Source organism: Rhinolophus sinicus, linkage group LG01, assembly GCF_036562045.2.
Source record: "Rhinolophus sinicus isolate RSC01 linkage group LG01, ASM3656204v1, whole genome shotgun sequence".
Lineage (NCBI taxonomy): Eukaryota > Metazoa > Chordata > Mammalia > Chiroptera > Rhinolophidae > Rhinolophus > Rhinolophus sinicus.
Window position 1 is genome coordinate 159,664,471 of NC_133751.1, and position 21,426 is coordinate 159,685,896.

The following is a 21,426-nucleotide window of genomic DNA, read 5'->3' on the forward strand; positions in this document are numbered from 1 at the left end:
CTAAACCATACACCTACAAAAGGCCTGTACTAAGACATCATCTCAGTTGCTGCTACCAAAGATCCACTGCTGAGAATAAGTAACTATGCCCTTACCCCTTTAAAAGCCTAAATAACCTTTGTTCACAGAATTTTTAGTTGTAAAGATTCTTAATTAAGCTGTCACTATAAAAAGCAGTGAAAAATAAAATAGCAAAACCCTGAAAAATTAAATTTATATATCCTTTTAAAAATAAGTTTTATCTAAAACGACTGCTGTTTTCTCCCCTATCATTTTCCTGTGTAACAAAAAGCTAATTGTCTATAAAGGCAGATTCTTCTTTCCCTGATTATTTCTATGAGTATTCACAGGCTTTCACATATAAGATTGTTACAACCTGACACTGAATTATGCACAATTTATTATCTTAACATTTTATATAGATCAAATATCAAACTTTACGCAGGATGCTGATTTTTTTCACTTGATGTGTTTCTACCATAAATATAAATTTCTAACCTTTTCATCACTGGTAGTAGACTCTGGGTGAGGTAAAGGACTATCCTGGTGAGTTGTTTCTACAACAGAAGGCTCCTCAATTTTGCTTCTTATGATGGGTGTTGCAAGAGGGGATAAATCTAGAGGCATCTAAGATAAATGCAAGCATTAAAGAAAATGTCAGGATTTAAAAAATAGTCAATCAGTATATCTAAAATAAGAAAGCAAGAAATGTAAGCTATAATTATCATTCTGTCAGAAGTACTCTTTTTTTAATTACATGGTTAAAAACATACTTTTTTAATGTCGTCTTCTGAGGCTTTCTTGAATTCATTCTCAAATGGACTTGCCAACTCATTAAACAAACCCACTTCTTCACAGTTTTTCAAGAATCTTGTTGGTGTTGGGGTCTGATCTGAAATAAATGTCAAGATGCGATCACACAGATTTTAAATATCATACAGGACCCTAAAATATAGCTAGTAAATTAACAAATTAAATTAGCAGGAGTGGTTCAGTCAGCTGTTAATTCTCCCTTTGGGAAGACCTTTTCCTTTAAAGCAAACAAAATTTGGTTAAGTTTTTGTTGCAGTTCAAGATATTTCCTCCCAGTTTATGAACCACAAAAGTATGAAAGAAGTCCTTCTTGCTCCTTAGTCCACACCTTCTCCCTGAGTAGAGTGACATAAGCATCCTCTACTCATAGATCAACTATTACCATTATTTAACACAATAAAAATTTTTAAAAATTTACATTAAAAGTCGTATTTAAAATATATGCAATTTGGGGAAAACGAGGACAAGAGCATGTATATTCACTCTAAGTGGGCCCTCCACTAGTGTTGGTGCTCTATTATGAAAGCAAGCTTAAGATAAAACAGAATCTTTAGTAAGTAAATCAAAAGACTACAAGGAAGAAAAAGGTTAAAACAAGAGCACTGAAACAAAAGCAAAACAAAATCCTCCTTATTACCATCTACTGAAGCTAATTTCCTATTTTAATGCATTTTTCAAGCCTGTACAAATTTCTTATCTATGGAATGTTCTATAATAGCTTAACTGCTAGCCATCAGAGGAATAGTCAGCTCTACATTCTCAAAACTTGAAATATTTTAACTATACTTGAATATATATTTATGCTATGTGCATTAGCACATGTACTGAATGTGTATTTTGTATATGTGTTGGTTACAGAACAAGTAACATCCATACTGAATGAAAAATAGTAAATTTATGAATTTTGCCTGTTAAGTCTTATTATTTTCAAGGCTATTTATTCATACTGATCAGAGTTGGTAGCACATTCAAATTCTAGTCATATTTGATAGATTTGAGGGCATCAATTTTACAGGTTATACCAGGGATCTAGCCTAAGCTAAATAAAAGTATAAGGATGACTCCTAGTTTAAGACAAAATACTCATAAAATCTGTTAATTTAAAATTCATATATTTGTTAACTATTGTCCCGAAAATGGGCATTACTAACTCTTTTATCTTCACCCCACATGTATATTAATGATATTATATTGGAGTACTAGCATATTTACTACATGTAAACACGATAATGCCACTTGTCAACACATATTAGACATAATGTAGGCCTATCTCAGACAACATAGCATTATCAGAATTACTGAAGGGGCTCTACTGTGTCATCATTTCACCTATTAGTTAGTCTGCAACTTATGTACCCTCTACCCCACAAAAGACTTCCAAAATCATATTATAGTAAGGGACCAATGTGCATGCATCAGCTTAGGTCCAGCATGACTGAATTAGTAAACTGAACATAAATTTGACTCTTCTTCTGTTCATTCTTAAAGGGTTTATCTATCTGAGTTGCACAAAGCTCCTAATTTGTGTTAAAGAGACAGAAAAGTCTTAAAAATAAGATGCATATGTATAAATCACTTTTATCAGATTACTGGAATGATCAGGCTTGAGAAAAGTCAATACAGGCACAGTGAACCATGCAGATGGCTTATGGCTGTTGATCATCAAATATATACCACACACATCATGTACTATATTTATACAGTATTGCTAAACTATTCGCCTCAACATGTTAGTAAAAAAATGGTCAAGTGCTGTGTTTGAATGTGTTCTATTTTTCTATTGTATTAAATGTAAACAGATAAAGTAATTTCTAGAAAGCAATCGCAAACATTTGAGTTAAAAAGTTAGAGAGAGATATTGCTCTAAGGCAATCAGTTTCAGAGAAGCAAAGAACTTCATGCCTAGGAGACTGAATCGTCTAGGCTGTTAGGTTGCTTGTTTGACTGTTTCTTTGGTTCTAGCTTTTAATATCTCACGTACAATATTCTAAAGAAATACAAACCTCACCGTTTTCTGCCCCTTTCACGTATGGAACTGAAGATACATTCCCCTACATTTTTCATAAATAAATAATTTTTGATAAATTACCAATTTTTTGTTACCTCCAATTTTTTCATTACAAAAATTCTAATGCTGAAAGAACAGGCAGAACCATTTAATATTTCCCTCCTTATCTCTCCAAAGATTACATATGACAATTTGGTCTCTGGGTAATAATTTAAAAGTATTAATAACATTCGGTATTCCAGTATAATTACAGATTTACAAATAGTATAATCTACGCTTCACAAGATAAGAGAATTTATGGTCAATTTGAATATTTATGATATGTGAATCTGTGATTATGACACAAAAAAGTCTGAAATTTATATATTAAAATTATATAAACTTTTTATTACAATACTTACAAAATATATAAAATGCAGTGAAATTATACATATATGTGTGTACATATACATAGATGTGTGCTAATATATATTTAAATACCAAAAAAGGGGCAACTAATTAATACAGCATGGAGGAAAATAAACCAATACATGAATTGGGTTTCTCTTTTCACATATTATGAAAGATAATCATCTGCTCAGGTGATACTGTATATTCATAAAAGCTCTGACTGAATTTAGGAGAGTATTAAGGAGAGTATTTAGGAGAGCATTTTACTAACACAGTTTAGTCCAAAAATGAAATATAAACAAAATCCTAATGAACAACTCGCTAAATGCTCTTTCTCAACAGAAAGAACTTGATCACTTTCTATCTTCCCACATCATTATAGACCAGATGTAAACAGCTAAAAAAAAAATAACTAAACATCACATTAGTTCAATTATCAGTTAAATGTAAACTTTGGAGATGATATGAATGTTCCTAGGGTTCTAATTAATTTCCACATAATTGACATTAAAATCTACATTTGAAAACCATACAAAAAAGTGAAATGAATGATCAGAAGGAAACATGGAGATGTAATGGGTAAAATACATGTTGCCAACATTTATTTAAATGAAGTTATTGGAATATCACCAGACTATATTATTTACAGAGAATACACAAAAATTGTGCACATTCCAGGTGAAATATGTATATAAGCTATTAATAAAAGCATATACTAACCAGCCACAATGACACTGTCATTACGTGCTGGACCAAATTTCAGTGTCATCTCATGTTTATGTTTATGGACAGCCAAATGATCCTCGTTGGTAAAACGCTGTGGCAAAAAGTTTTAAAATACAGTTAAGATTTTCAATTTGATCAAATAAGTAAAATAAGGAAATTCATTTCCACAACATGTAAAACCACCATTAACAATGAAATAGCAGTTTGTTAACTATAAAGGAATCTATTGTTAGTATAAACATACTCGATTTCAATCATAGCGAAACCCATTACCAAGAATAAGCAATACTGATATATTACTAGGTCACATAACTCATTTGAGAGCATATAATAACAAAACCTGAGGCAAAGAAACTTTATATAAATTTCACTTGGACACTAAAAACAGACCGCTTTTAATTTTTTGCCATTATCACAGTAGAAATATATGCTTCATGGTGTAATGACTTTTGAAAGAAGTACTATATTTACCTATACTTCAGGTTACTTACCACTTTTAAAATGAGAATTTTCTTATAAACATATTATTCCTGGATGAATTAAGAAATAAACTAGGTTCTTTATGCTACCAAACCAAAAAGAAAAAAGAATACCTCTGTCATAATTCAGTGAAGAAATAGCAACCAATATAATAATAAAACAATTAAATTACAATTAAAATTTTAACTTAAAATAATAAAGTGATTTTTTTCATCACTTTGTTTCGTCAGTTGTTGTATTTTTAAAAATGAAGCAAAATTATTTTTAAAACTACACTTAACTTGAATAGGTCCTGCATTAAAGGTAACATTTATGATTACAACATAATAAATTCATTATTTAAATATCTCCTGTGTTCGGATATCAACCTTTATGAAGATGCTCTTTATTGAACAACATTTATAACTGAAAATAGGGAACACTCACTTTTTATATCAGAGCAAAATTATAAAATGCCAAAGAGATCTAAAGTCACTCTCTAGACTATGTCCTTATAACTGGGGATGTTAAAATTATATATATTTGAACTTGGTTGCCCTAAACCGTCAAAATGGATTCCTTCTCTTGTGGTCTATCCCCTCCCTCCTGCTATGGAATTCACTACATCTTTTCATGCAACTAATAATAGTAGCTTTAGGGTTACTATTAAGTAGTAACATTAAAATAGTTACTATTAAATAGTTAACATTAAAATAATGTAAAAGAATGAAACAGGTCTTTTCATTATGCTTTTTATTCTAAAAGTTTTTAATTATTCTAAAAGTACGACACTTGAGTATATCATCCTTAGCCCAGCCCACCAGATCCTCAACCTGTAGAAGTTAATCCCTCTCATTTATGCCCTATTATGCTCTGCACAATGCCTTGGTTATAGCACCTATTAATATTATATTGATATTTTTTATGTCTGTCCTTTGAAGCAGGCTGAGCTCCTACTGTTTGAGATCCCCCAAAGTTAGCATATAGTAAGTATTCAATAAATGTTAATAGAAAGAATGAGCTCCCTAAAATCCGTTGAATCTTCAAGCCCAGTCAAAAAGAAAAACAAAAAACCCACCCAAACCATAGACTATCCAGTAAGGTGAATTAAGCTTTCATATAATTTGGCTATATTTTGCTATCATAGTAAGAATGGTTTACCACTAAGTCCTAAGGTTACTGTACACACCAATGGAAAACTATCTATTATTATGACCCCTCTTCAGAACCTGCTTCTAGTTTCATTGAAGGTGAGTGTTCAGAGGCAACAGTACCTCTATTCCTTGACTTATTTACCCATTCACTCTTCAAAGATTTATTGAGCACCAACTATAGGCACTGGGACCATAATCCAGCTCTTCCCCACTCAAGTGCTATTTTCCTATTGCTTTATCATTATAAGAATCCCTCCCAATTTTGGAGGAATAAAAAGTAGTCAGCCTTTGATAGATTGTTGAATAACAAAGCTCTTGGAAAATGAACATATCTGTAGAGTTTACCGGCATTATTTTATTGCTTTTTACTTTGTATTATCGTTTTAAATGTACATGTCTTAATTCCACACTAAATGTATCTTAAAGCAAAATTCATTTCATGTTCCAAATAACCTAACAATGTGGATTCTTCACAGAAGACAATCCTTAAACATTTGTGAGTGAATGCATTTTGGTAGAGGTCCTAGATTTTAAAATGGCAAAGTCAGCATAATTAATAGATAAAAACAACTTGGAAAGTTATCTCCTAGGAATTTTATTCTACCAGCATCCTCTGCTTGGATTGGCTTGACCACAAATTTCCAAATCAAAGAGCAACCACATACAGAATAAATAACATTGTTTTGTGCAAAATGTGAAAATGTCACCAAGATGATACGAAGTAAAAAGGAGCAGCTAAAAAGGACCCTAAAAAACATTTAGGGTTATATTAATATTAAAAGGGGAAATGCAGGAAATATGAGTTTACAAAGGCTCATGTAAGATCTATACATCAAATTCACCTATATGATATTTATAAAGGGACTGTTGATCATATAATGATATTTATATACATGGATAAAATACACTGAAATTTGCACTTGATATAGGTGAGTTTAACCTTGGCTGTCACGTAAGAAACTTTCATTTACCTCTAATAAGAAACTTAAAGACCATGTCAAAAGACAATCTTGTCAAAAGGCAGTCACCAAGAAGATACACATACACACACACACACACACACACACAGCCAAAAAAATGTATACACATTTTAAGAAAGGAAAACTGTATTAAAATTGTAATACTCAGTATATACCTGTAACAAAAGATGAATACAAGATACAAGTCACGTTTGACTTCTGCAATTACAGGAGGTGCTCAAAGCGGTTACCATCAGTGTCCAGACACTTCTGATTACAGCAAACTACTGCTTGAGCAATGTTGACCGAAGTGTTCACTTGTATACTTTTTGGCACCCCCAGAATATATGAATGAAATGCATTTTTTCAACAAATACAAGTAGCTAAGATAAAATTTTTGCAGAATCTATTTTAATTGCTTTCCCAGCCAAATTAAAAAATTTATTTTAACACTAACTTTTGTAGAAATTTATGATACTGCTAGTAACAACATTGAATTCATGTAATTTTTCGTTTCGGCAACTGAGAGCAGAAATGCAAAATATTGTAGATATGCACAGTATTTTGTTAAACAAGACTTTGAGCATATAGCTGAACAAACAACGGGAAAGGCAGTCAAGAAAGGTAGAACAGGACAACCATCTGTCTTAAAAGGTTGAAAAAGATGGGTAACCTGACAAACTGATATAAACTCTGATATCGGTGAAATCTGTGTTTCCAAGGCTTGAACATACTCACAAGAATTAGCTTCCTAAGAAATCAGTCATTCTGCATTTAACACATGCATTCATATATATGATACACAGTATTATTCTTTTTTAACAGATAAATAGGTACAACTAAGTTATAAAGCCATCAGGACAAGACTAGTTGAACGATTCTATTCAACATCAGGAAGTTACTGATTAACACAATTTCTCTCTCTCTCTCTCTCTCTCTCTCTCTCTCTCCCCCCCTCCTTCTCCCTCCCTCCCTCTCTCTTGCTCACACACACTTCCACTGAAACTTTAAATAAAATGAATCTTTACCTCCTTTGTAGAACACCTTATAATGTATATATTCTATCAAAAAGCAATTTTCAACGAGTGTCACAAAAAGCAAAGATATTATCAATAAAATAGAAAAGTTCCAATGTTAAACAAATCTTTCACTAAATTATCTTTGTCTCTTTCACTGAATTCAATGGAACACCCCTTTAAAACAAATGAAATTAAATTGAACTCTTTTTGTGAAATACCCAACAGTGAATGAGCATATAAAAAAAGATTTAATAGCAAGTCAACAATTAAAATTCTTTGCATTGACTTCTATGCAAAGAATTTCTATCTCTCTGTAATGATATTATCAAAATCTATGTAAAAATTTTAAAATCTATTTAAAAATTTAAGTTTAATGAAGTCTATTAAGTGTGTTAAAGATAAAATTCAAATTTGGAATAAAGTCATCATTTAGTTGTGACAAAAAATAATTTGCCCTACGACTGAACTGATGCTTCTACAATCCATTATTATTAGAACTTTTTATTTTCTAGGGAATACTGTTTGAATCTAAAGAGAGACTATATGATTACTGTTACAGCAACATTTAATAACTGGATGATGCTGACATTAGCCAAATTACTATTCTGTCTGTAACAGTTACAAGATAGTATAACAGAGATTAGAGATAAATAAAATACAGATTATTTTTAAGTCCCTTAGAGAACAAATATAGGCCAAAAAATAGTAATAATACCCCTAATTGGAATGTTCATGATGAAAACAGCGCTTAAACTATTAGAATAAAAAATTGGTTTAAGCTTTTAAAAAATATACGACAAAATGTATGAAGAACCTCAAATATGTGCATACATTTTGACCAATTCTATTTCTAAAAATGTATTTTAAGGGATTAGATACATATAAAGGGTTATGTAGGAGGATATCCATCACAACGTTGCTTATAATACTGGAATTATAGAATTATATGATTATAAAATAGTATAAGTTATATTATATATTTTTATATAATTTATAATGGTATAATAAAATTAAATATCATAAAAATTTTATAAATCATAAAAGCCCATAATAGACGGATAAATTATGGGACATGCTCTGGCAATAAAATACTACATAGCAACTTAAACTCATGTTTTCAATTAACACACAAAATACTCGTGATACATATAAAGTCATCTGCATACAAATAGAATACAAATTTATATGTGTAGTATGGTCCCAATTTTGTTTTAAAAATAAAAGGAGAGACGAATTCATGAAATGCACGAAATGTTAACAGAAGTCCTCTCTGGATTGTATTTTGTCCTTTTAAACCTGTCAACATTTTCTATCATACTTTTTAATTAAGAGGAAATAAAACGTTTTAATGTCAAATGAAAAGGTAACATATACAAACCCTGTATTTAAACATCCCTTAAAGTCTGAACGTTCTATGTAGGGATGTTTCACTATACCAGGGGTGCCAAAAAAATGTATGTAAGTGGACACATTGGTCAACGTTGCTCAAGCAGTGGTTCGCAGTAATTAGAAGTGTCTGGACGCTGATGGTAACCACTCTGAGCACCTCTTTCAATTGCAGAAGCCAAACCTGACGTGTATTCATCTTTTGTTATCGGTATATATTGAGTATTACTATTTTAATAGTTTTTTCCTTTCTTAAAATGTGTATACATTTTTTTGGCACCCTCTGTATATGTAATGCAGAGTAGGGTTGGGTACAAACTTAGGTAACTGTGTGTGTGTGTGTGTGTGTGTGTGTGTGTGTGTTTCTTGGGTAGAGTTTTTGTTATTGTTTTGAATAAACTACTTTATTTTGGAAAACTTTTAAGTTTACAAAAAACTTGCAAGGATAGTATAAGAGTTCCTATACAGGCCTTACCCAGTTTCAGTTCCCTTTAATGTCCTTATGTTACCTCACTGTGGTACATTTATCAAAACCAAGAAATCGACACTGATACAGTACTGATAACTAAACTTCAAGCTTCAGTAACTTTGCTTTAAACTTTAAAAGTATCACAGCAGGTCCTTAAATAACATGTTTCGTGTGTCTCGTTATAACGCTGATAAAATGCTGTAGGAACTTAACTCATTTATACCACTTAGCTTATGGTACAACTGCTTTTGTCATCCATCATTAGGCCTGAAATCACACACCCTATTGACAACATTGATGACTTGCTGATGTTTTATGTCCACAAATTCAAAATCATCTCTGAAAACTATGGCAAGGACTGCCAACTGTTCTTCAAGATCCAGTACTTTTTTTTCTTCAATAAAAGAACTTCTGAATTTTACTTGAGTACTTCACTGTCCAGAACAAAAACTACATTTTCTAGTTTTTGTCTTGTTTTCCAATTGGGTGGCCATGTGACTGAGTTCTCGCCAAAAGGAGTAAGTGAAAATTACTGGCATTACTTCCAGTTAATACCCCTAAAATGGCTGGTGTGTGTGTGTGTGCTCTGCTTCCCCTTCTCTTTCCTTTATTGCTGGGATGTGGACTCGATGGCAGGAGCTGAAACAGTCATCGTGGATATAAAAATGAAAGTCACATGTTGAAGACAGCAGAGAGCGAGCCAACCCAGAACTCCTACTTCTGGGTTGTTATATAAAAAAACAAACTGTTCAAGCTATTGTTAGGTTGAGTCTTCATCTTAACCTGCAGCCTAAGTAATACAAGGGCTAAAAATGTGCCACCCCTAAGACAATTTAAAATAACATGCCATAGCCTCCATTTCTTTTGTGCTATGGAATAAAAGAAATGTAGTTTTTTTGTATGGTGATTATATGGAAGGAAATTATGTCTATATGCTTTCTTTTTCCTATTCAAAACTTCCACACCTCATCTCCCCTTTATTTTATGCTCTCAGTTACTATGGATTAATTGTCTGCAGTCCTACCTAAGGCCAGTCCCTCTACTTGAGCACTGGACCCCATCCTCTTACCTACATAAGGACCCCCAACCTGCAATAGTCCCCTCTCTCTGCAGTGTCAGATATGCTGTGATAGTCCCACTTTAAAATGCAAAACAAACAAAAAAGCTCCAGCTTCAAGCCTCCTCCAGCTATATTTTACTGTTCCCTTTAAGTCAACTGCCAAGAAATAGCGGTCCTATAATGTCTCCACTTCTGGTTCTCCCCATTTTCTCTTTAAACTACTCCAATCACACTGTCGTCGTTGCCACTTCACTGAAACTACTCTTATCAATGTATCTAATAACTGCCATATTTCTAAGTCCAATTATAAATACTGAATTCTCACCTAATCCTAACAACTATGACTACATTGTTCACTCCCCACCTTGAAACACTTTTTCTACTTCACTTCCAGGACACGATTTTCGTCACTATCTGTGGCTTCTCAGCCTCCTGCTACATCCGTCCCCTCTTTCTGATTTCTAAACAGTGGAGTGCCTTAAAGCTTACTTCTCCCCCTTCTTCTCTATCTATACTATTTAAATACAGAAGCAAACTAAGCAAATATGGGAATTATAGGTTATCAGACAAAATATAAACCTTGACAATGTAAAAATAGAATAATTATCAAACATCAAGAAATGGGAAAGGAGAGGTAGGAGGAAGTGTGAATGTTAACTCCTTTCATAATACGGAGTCTAAAAACAATTCTAACTTAATTTTTTTAATATTAGAGAGGTCTTTTAAGAAACGATCTCTTATGACACATGTATACAACCCATTTTTATATTCAGCAATGTTTCTTTTTGTTAAATTTAAGTTAATTTAAATGTAATACTTTTTATTTAAAAATGGCATGTGTATTGGTAAAACGTCAATCACATGATAACAAACAGTTCTTACTATTTTAAGAAAACAGAAGAAGGAATTAGGGGCTTGTTTGAGACTGACTTTCTATGAATAGTTCCTAAAACAATGTAACAAAACTGGTCATTATCCAAAGGCTGGCTCTAAAAACATTATATTCGCTGTAATCCTTAGTTTAAAGAATCATGTTTTGTCTATTCAATCCACTCCAGTAAAAGGGATGACTTGGGTAATACGACCTCTCTCTCCATTCAACTAAGTACCAAATCCAAAGAGTAAATGCAATTTACCAGAATGAATAAAACTGGTTGGTGGAAGCTCAAATTATAGCCAGAACCCTACTTGCAAAGCATTCTGGCAATTGTAGTTTTTAGCTTTCCTGACTTTTTAGAAAAATGAATGTCAAATATATTTCCAAATGTAAGCCAGTGTTATTTCTCATGTGACTGCTGCCCGACTATATTCTACCTGCTTCCACTCTTAGCTCAGCAATGGCTTTTCATAGCTCCGTGAATAAAACCCAACACCTTATCACAGTGTACAAAGCCCTACAGGGCATGGACTTTTTTCTTCTACCTTTCCGACCTCATTTTTACCCTTGTCCCCGTTGATCACAATATGCTCCAGCCACAACAGTCATCTTTCTGTTCTTCAACACACCAAGACCATTCCCTCCTCAGGGCCTTTACTTGCGGTCCTTCAGCCTGGAAAACTCTAAGTATGTGTGAGATTTGCTCCATATTTTCATGTCTTTATTCTCATGTCACTTTATCAGAGAGGCATTCCCTGATCAACTAATCTAAAATAGCACCAACCCCAGTAACTCCTATCTTTCCCCTGATCAACATCATTAGACACTATGTACATTAATACCAAAACAAGATACCACTACACTCTCACCAGAATGACTAAAATTAAAAGACTATCCAAAACAATCTTGAAAAAGGAAAACTAAATTGAAGAACCTACCCTACCTCACTGGGAGTCTTACTGTAAAGCTAAAGTAATCAGGACAGAGTGTACTGGCAAAAAAACTTGACAGACTGATGAAAGGAACAGAATGGAAAGCTCAAAAACAGACCCACATTTATAGAGTCATTTGATTTTCAATAAAGGAGCTGAAGCAATTTAATGAAGAAAAAAATCTTTTTAGTAAATAATGCTGGAATACATGAAAAACCACATGGAAAAAAAGTAAGCTTCAACTCCTACCTCACACCATATGCAAAAATGAATTTAAGATGGAACAAAGACCTAAATAAAAAACCAAGCTTTCAGAGGAAAACAAAGAATATCTCTGTGACTTAAGGTAGGCAATGGTTTCTTAAACAAGTCGCAAAAAACAACATAGAAGAGAAAAATTAATACATTAGACTTCATTAAAATTAGAAACAACTGTTTATCAAAAAATATTATTATGAAAATTAAGATGTAAACCAGACTTGGAAATACTATTTGACAATGAACTGGTATTCAGGATATATAAAGAACTCATAAACTCAATAACAAAATGGCAGACAACTGAATTTTTAAAAAACAGGCAAAAGATTTCAAAAGATATTTCCCAAAATACATGGTATACAAATGGCCAACAGCATATGAAAAAGTGCTCCTCTTTTCATTAGTCATCAAAGAAATGCAAATTAAAACCACATGATATATCAGTATACATACACACAGTGAAAAACATTAAAAGATTGACAACACCAAATTTGGCAAAGATAAGGAACAAGATCTCTTATATACTGTTGATGGGAATGTAAAGTGGTACATCTGTTTTGGAAAGCAGTCTGGCAATTTCCTAAAAAAATATACGTATATCTATCATTTGATCTCACATTTATACTCCTAGGTATTTACCCGAAAGAAAAGAAAGCATATGTCCAAAGACTTGTATACAAATATTCACACAAGCTTTATTTGAAATGCCTAAGAACTGGAAATAGCCTTAATATCCATAAACATTTGGATAAACTAACTGTGGAATAATGAAACACTACTCCTCAATGAAAAGAAATTAACTACCGTGTTTCCCCGAAAATAAGACCTAGCCGGACAATCAGCTCTAATGCGTCTTTTGGAGCAAAAATTAATATAAGATCCGGACTTATTTTACTATAAAACCTTGATACATAATATGGAGAAATTATAAATTAATTAGTCACAATGAAAGAAGCCAGACAAAAGTACCTACTGTGCGATTCCATTTATAAAAAATTCTAGAAAATGCAAAACTCATCTATAGTGACAAAGGTAGGGTCAGTGTTTGACGGGTGGAAGGGATAATAAATGGGCATGAGGAAACTTTGGGGGTAATGAATATGTTCACTACACTAACTGTGGTTTTGTTTTTATGGGTGTATATACATCTGTTAAAATGTATCAAATTGGGCTGGCCCGGTGGCTCAGGTGTTTGGAACTCCATACTCCTAACGTTGAGGTTTCCGGTTTGATTCCCACATGGGCCAGTGAGCTGTGTGAACGGCTCTCCCTGAAGCTGGGCTGCCATGAGCAGCCGGAGGTCGGTGTGAGTGGCCAGCAGCCATCATGAGAGGCTGGCTGCCAGCGAGAACTGCCATGAGCGGCTGACGAACGACCAGCGACCAACCGACTGCTTCAGCTAGGGGGAGCGCAAAGCTCATAATACCAGCATGAGCCAGGGAGCTGTGTCCTACACAACTAGACTGAGAAACAACGGCTTGAACCGGAGTGGCGGGGGGAGGCGGAAAAAGGGGGGAAAAATGTAAGCATGTGAAGTTTTTTTTTCAGTGTAAGCAGGTGAAGTTTTCAATTATACCTCAATTTAAAATATGAACTAAAGGAAACAAGAGCCAATAAGACACTTTAATGCTTATTTAATGATTTACAGTTTTTATGTTACTCTGCAATTTCACTACACATTAAATTTATTCTTTCATTCCTTAGTGTCTAGTTATTTTAAGATGAGAATAATTATAAGAGCAATATATTAATAATTGAATAGCCTGTTAAAAATACACTGAAATGTTATTTTCTGAAACAACACTGAATACTATTTTCTAAAAATGCTTCCCACACATGCTCTGTATTAAAGATGTTAGACTTAAGAACATTAATATATTAGTAATACTCTCAAGTAAATATTAATTTCTTAAGAGTTTAGCCAGTAAAATAATTTTTATATAAGATAATATACATCTGATTTCCAATTAGGCAGATTACAATGATTTTCAACCAATAATGGTCAAATGAAAATATTTTTAAACCCTGGACTTTGTCCAGGTTTTCCACCTTTCCATTATAAGACTTAACTTTTCTTCCCTATTGTACTGAATTTTTTAAAACTTAGATAATGCTATTGAGGAAAAAGAAGAACGTCTTCCCTAAATTTTTCTGGGTTATTTTCATTTAGTTCCAAAATTGTACAAAACATTGTAAGAGAATCCTTTTAATGACAACATATACTGTCATCAGTTGTTTTAACAAATGTGAATACACATAATGATTTAAAGTAATTTATATATTACCTGGCCACATCCAGGGGCAGTGCATAGAAAGGGTTTGTCATCACTCATATTCCACAGGTCCTTGTATTGCCTATAATAAAACATTAAGAGATGGCTAAATGTTTTACCGTATAGATTTTTAAATAAAAAATAATTTAAAATGTAATATTATTTGATTTTCCACTAAGTTTATTACTTTTTCTATTTGAATGTGAAATAAAACACTTTTACTGACCTTTTAACCCTGTCTTCCATCTTCTTATTATGAGTTAACAAATACGCATATATGTAACATGCACATTTTATACTATAGAAAAAAAGGTTAAGGATCCTGGTTTACCAGGCTAAATCTTTCCGGTTCAACAGAAAGAATGAAATACTGTAGTTACAAAATCACCACTTTAACCTCCAATGAAATAATGGATCTAGCCAACTATCATCAACGTCTGATAAAACCATTAGGAGAAAAGGTGATGGGAACATTATAATGGCTGGATTGAGCTGACAGCACCTGACCTCACAGGACAGTCTTAAATTAACATCACTAAAAGTGGGACAAATAGACATTACATACCTCTTGATATGATGCAATAGAAAACACATGAAGTATTCTTGGGGGCAAAAAGTCAAACCTGAATCTAATCAAGGTTCTCTAGATTCAACTACAGGAAATACAGGAGACAGGAAAACATGTCAAACAACACCACCAGGTTGCAACTAGCTAAATTCTATAGGATAAAAGACCTGGTCTCTCCAATACATAAATATCATGGGGAACAAAAGAAGAGAGGAAGTCGGGGATCCAGTTTTAGATTAAAAGAGGTTTAATAAACATACTAACCAAATGCAATATGGCGACCTTTTTGGATCCTGAATTGAAAAAAACAACTACAAAAAGACATTTTTGAGTCAAGATTATTTTCCTACTTTTCTATTTAGACTTCAATTACTCCTTCTACCAACTTGTAGATTTTTATTTTGTTTTTGCTTTCTTTCTAAAATTGTATACACTGTATTTGACTCAACTAAAAATTCTGCAACACTTACTTTTCAACACTAGCTTGTGAACTCTGCAGAGCAATGTTTCCCAAAGCATTTTAAATAGGGATGACAATAGCTACTACAGAAAAAAGGTATGTGGCCAAACAAATTTGGAAAATGCTGGAATACTTTGTTTTTTGGTAGGACTTTTCAGAGCCATTAATATGTTCAAGAGAAATGACTAGAGGAGCAACTAGAATATAGCATTTCTGCCACATCCATTTGCTATTTGAACCCTTTTTCTTTTTCACAGAACATCTCCTGGGACTAGTATTACCTGGAATTCATTTTAGAAGATACTAAAACCCTAAAACATGTTTGTCATAGTTAAGGGTATTTTGATGCTCTATTTGATAATTTAAAAACACAGTATCAGCTAAACTACATACGAGATAAGTGTTTTCTTATTAACAAAAAAGAAAACCCCAAATATTTACGTAGAAAATAAAGATTTTTATAATTTAAAATATTAGCTAAAAATACCAAATATTGCATACATACCTGGCAGAATTCACACGTAACTTGAATTTCATAAGTTGAACAACTTATCACGTCCTTTTTTTCATGGCAATGATACTGCAAAACAAAGTGATTTCCCACTGTTAATAATAGTTTTGAAACATTTCTTGAAACACTGTAGAAAGTAAAAACACTCAAATAATTACACTCCCTATAACGTTACTGTCATCCAAAAATCCAGTCACTATTAAAAGTCTTTGTAATATTGTAATGCTTCTGAAATATGAACACCCATGTAAAATGCCTTAAACCCAGGTATATATTAATATATCCAACTCCATCATTAAGAGGATGAAATATTTAATTTAGCCTTTATAGCTGTAGTTGAAGAGTAACCAATAAAAGGGTGAAAAGCCTGACTTCTGAAGTCAGATGAGAAAGATGAGATCTAATATTTCAAAATATCTATTTAAAATGCTTTTAATTTTTTGAAATGTAGTTGGTGGTAGTCAGGTTTTCAGCCTCATTCATCAAAATCTATTATATTTGTCCCGTAATGTAGTTGATCTATATAAGCAGCTATCACTTTCATAACTTTATAACTTACTCATCAGGTACCAGTTTAAAGACAACATACTGAAACTATCCAGGTCAGTAGCCCTCCCATTTTTAAAACTCGGCTAACACTACTTCATCTTACATTCACCGAAATCCCATCTAGTGGTGAACACTGTAACTATATATGCATATTCAAATAAGCTAAGAGAAAAATTTTATTTTGTATATTTTTGCTTATAAATGTAATGTCAAGGATGTCTTGCTCAGAAAAAGTGTCTAAATCATGTAGGGAAGTGTGTAAATAAACAGCCACAGTTCCAAGTCCTGGAGTTAAGAGTGATCTGGTATAGCAGATAGGAAGAAGAAAGTTTTTCCCCTGGCGCCAGGCAAAATTTGTATCTAGTGGGATTCCATTTCTTCATTCACATCCAACTTTACCATGCTGTCTGTGAGAAGAGGGAATAAAACACTAGAATAACCCAAAGGAAACCTATAAAGGTTATGCTTCTATCATTGCCAGTAGAATGTGGGCTTCTCTTTGATAAGGAACTTATCCTTGGGGTAACTACCTAAAACAGTGCCTCCTAGCTTATAGCATTTACCTATTAAATATTAAGGAATGATAAATAACTGTATGACATGAACAAGTCAAATAAGTTTAGTTCACTTTATCTAACTCAAAAAACTCTTCTAAAACTAATAAGGAAATGCAGATAAAATTGCTCTGAAAAACCAAAGCAATATTTAAACTTAGTTAAGTTTCAGAAACATTTAAACATTAAATATACACCAAGAGACAAACATGAAAAAACAGTCCCCACACTTGAGAAACTTTCACTCTAGCAGAAGAAAGGAATGCAGAAATCTAATTTCAATTCCTTTGGTAAGAAAAAGAGTTAAAATACTAGGAGAACATAGAGAGAGCACAGGGACCAATCTGATAGTTCTAGAAATGCTTTCTGAGGGAGTTAAACCCTTAGTACCCTTCTCTCTCATCTTTTCCACACCTCCACCACTACAATTGTCCCCTTCCTCCAAAAAAGAAGGTCCTTACCTACATATCAGCCTATTTCCCAGTAAACCAATAAAAATTCCCATTCCTTATTACTGTTTTATTAATACCTTAGGTGAGGTAACTAAACATAACAGTTGAAGCACCTTGAGACAGACATAAATGATGATCATTCCTCTGTGAGGCTTAAATGCCATCTCTGTTAATCTCACTGAATCTTGAGCCTCTAAATCCAGACTTATCTCCCTTTTACAGCAAGATTGGAAATATGCTCCTAGGGAAGCCTGGAAGGGAGGCTTTTGTTCAACTACAAATTGTCGGGGAGTCACTAACTGCAGCAGAGGATTATCACCACACACCTCTCTGTGGCAGGCATCCACACCTATACTGGCAGGAAAACCACTGTCAGAGAGAGGAAACAGTAGGGGTCCAGGCAAAATGGAAAAGAAGTCAGTTTCTTTGGTTTCTCTAATCCCTCTTAGCTCTGCTTAAACTCCTTTATCTTCCTTGCCCACGTGATCTAGTGTTATCCAAGTTTCCCCTTTTCTTCTTTCAATCAACAAATATTTGAGTGGCTACTTTGTGCTTGACACTACACCAGACGCTAGGGATGTAGTGGTGAATTAGGATAAATACCTGCCCTCAAAAGCCTCCAGGATAGGGAGGGAATTTACACTAACTGATCAAGCATCCAGCTCAGAACCCTTCTTTCCAGTTTTCTAAGACAATTCCACATCTAAACACATATGTGTTCTTTCTATTTTCTCTATTTCATTGCTTAAGGCATTTTATTTTAGAATCCCAAACGTGGTTAAAGATATACTTTAAGTTTTCTTTGTTACTACATACCCAGAGCAATTTCCACTAGTGTTAAGTATCCCACATAATCAATCTTACATAAGTATATAAAACCTTTAAAGATTAAGTTTTAAATGGGGTTCAGAACTAAAGTACATCTTTATCTAAGATGTTGTAAGGAACTTTAAATTTTGCTCCCAGAAAAATATAGAACAAAAATAAACAAATAAAAGCCACCCAAAAAATACCACAATTCAGATATAACTACTGTGTAACATTCCAGTCTCATCAATGTATACAGATACATAACTTTAAAAACTGTAAAAACAGTACAACTTCCTTTAAAACGTAATTATCTAAATTCTGCCACATGATTAAATAGTGGTATCATTAAATCTTAGACATCATTTTTAATAGCTATATGGTCTTCCACCATACAGACAAGACATTTATAACTAATTTTCTTTTTTTTTTTTAATTAAATTTATTGGGGTGACAATTGTTAGTAAAATTACATAGATTTCAGGTGTACAATTCTGTATTACATCATCTATAAATCCCAGTGTGTTCATCACCCAGTCAGTTCTCCTTCCATCACCGTATATTTGATACTAATTTTCTATTAGTGGATTTTTATCCTCAATGAATATTCTTGAGGATAAATTTTTGCACAATACCTTTAATTTCTACAGGATGAATTTCTGGACGTGAAATTACTACGTCAAAGTGAAGGCATATTTTTAAGGCTTTTGATTTACATTGCTGAACTGCCCGCAAATATAGTGTTGACTTCTACTTTACAATAGTGTATAGCAGGAACTCATTTCTCAATACCCACACCAATACGTGATATTATTTTTTAACATTTTAGTCAGATTAGTGAGAAAACTAATTTTAAAGTTGCATATCCTGACACACTAATAAGGTTGAACTTTTTCATATATATAAAATGGTCCTTTATAGTTATCTGTGAAATAACTATATGTTTTTTCTGGAGGCTTATAGTTATCTGTGAAATAACTATATGTTTTTTCTGGAGCTCCCTTTGCTGATTCTTAAAAACCAGAATGTTAGTCCAGCATTCTCTCACATATAGATCATTGGCTCTTTCTCACGATACGGATCTGTGCTCATGTACCTCACTGTGTTCCTGACCTGGTCCTAGCTACTCAGCCTACAAATGCGGTTCCAGAGAACGCAATGACTTACTCAAAGTAAAAAACAACAACAACAAAAACAACCCATGGGACAAGAACCTTCCTACTGCTACACTACGCCTGCCAAATGGTATGTCTTGCTCTACTAAACATATTACACTTTGCTATTCTGTGCCTACCAACTATGCAGTTCTTATGTAAATCGCCTTTAAAAAAAATAGTACAGAAAGTGTCTTTTGGGACTTGTAGAGTCAATCAACTGATCCATTATCAAAGAAAAATCACACATAATATAAAATGCCAATAATAAAATAGTAGAGAACACTTTAATGAAAAATGAATAGAAGAAAATGGGAGAAACTGGCAAACCATTTCGTGTAACTTAAAATTAATATAAAAGCCAAGCCTCCAGAAAAAACATATATAAGGGTGTCTTCATCGGAGGCAGCTGAGGGAGGGCATTGGGAGACAGCCCAGTGCAGTGTCAGAACCTGGACAGGGTGAGAAAGGGGTCCATGGGGGGGTGCGGAGGAGGAGATGGAGGGGAGTCTGAGTTGGGCGAGGAAAATATGTGGAAGGGTACAGAGCGTGATGTGGGGTTTCAATGCCCAAGCAGGTTAAGGAGGTATCCACATGACGTAGGGAATAGGGTTGGCACCAGTCCAGCAAAGGATATCAGAGCAAGCAGGAGGACATCTACTTGATCAAGAGCAGAGGACATGGGGACAGCAGGTAATTCATTACACACACACACACACACACACACACACACACACACACACAGTGATTGACTGACAAGTAAATATAAATATATCAAGCCTGTGGTGGGTAAAGGCAAATTCACACTGAGTGGAGGTAATTATACAGAATGAGCCTTTGTATTAGATGAGATTTGGCGATATTGGTGTAAACTCATGAGTTTCAATATAGATATAATATACAGAAATACATATGATAGTGTGTACATATATATGTGCATATATATTCATGTATTTCCCTAGCTGTGTCCACTGAGAGGGCCTAGGAACACTGATACCCCAGTAGTAATAAGACCACTCAGCATGCAGATCTTGCTGTCTAAATATCATTCTCCACCAAAAGGAACTTGGGCTCCTTGAAGATTTGGCTGATTCCAGGACTGGAGCAGGGAAAGCGCAGGATGAGCCATAAGTATCTTGTGCCAGAAAGTAAAGAAGGACTTACATGTGTATTTGGTTGGAAAGCGGCCAAATCCAGGACAATTTGAGAATCAAAATAAATAATGATACTAGTGGATCATACGGTGAATAAAAACAGGATTCCATTAATCCATACTAATATAAAAGAATAAACTGCATTTAGTCATTGAGCCTTTTATATGGTACCTGGAAATTGAATTCCAGAAATGACAAAAGTTTGTGTATTCATTAAAATAAATTTCACTGGAAAACAGTTTAGATTAATTTAATACTACTAACAATTTCAGAGCTGCTAAGATTTTATCGCAGGACAGGATGTTTGAAATACAGCATTCTGTGCTGACGTCTTAAGGTGGAGTCTAAGGATTAAAGTTCCCCTTTTTCTGATGTTCGAGTTGATTGTTGTTCAGTGTAGCTTATATGACAAAAGTATATTTGAGTCAAATACG

General features: G+C 33.5%; 1 protein-coding gene across 6 annotated transcripts in view; it reads right to left on the minus strand.

Annotated features, from left to right (window-relative positions):
- ATF2 (activating transcription factor 2) overlaps positions 1-21,426 on the minus strand; it is a 73,695-nt gene that overhangs the window by 37,676 nt on the left and 14,593 nt on the right. For 4 of the 6 annotated variants that reach the window (XM_019727477.2, XM_074338262.1, XM_074338270.1 and 1 more), the window contains exons 3-7: positions 16,317-16,391; positions 14,796-14,865; positions 3,932-4,028; positions 774-892; positions 499-627 (exon numbers count right to left, since the gene is read on the minus strand). In XM_019727477.2, coding sequence (XP_019583036.2) covers positions 499-627; positions 774-892; positions 3,932-4,028; positions 14,796-14,865; positions 16,317-16,348 — 447 coding nt within the window. In that variant the 5' untranslated portion in view covers positions 16,349-16,391. The remainder of the gene's footprint in view (positions 1-498; positions 628-773; positions 893-3,931; positions 4,029-14,795; positions 14,866-16,316; positions 16,392-21,426) is intronic. The other 2 variants (XM_074338286.1, XM_074338282.1) reach the window with 1 other exon arrangement.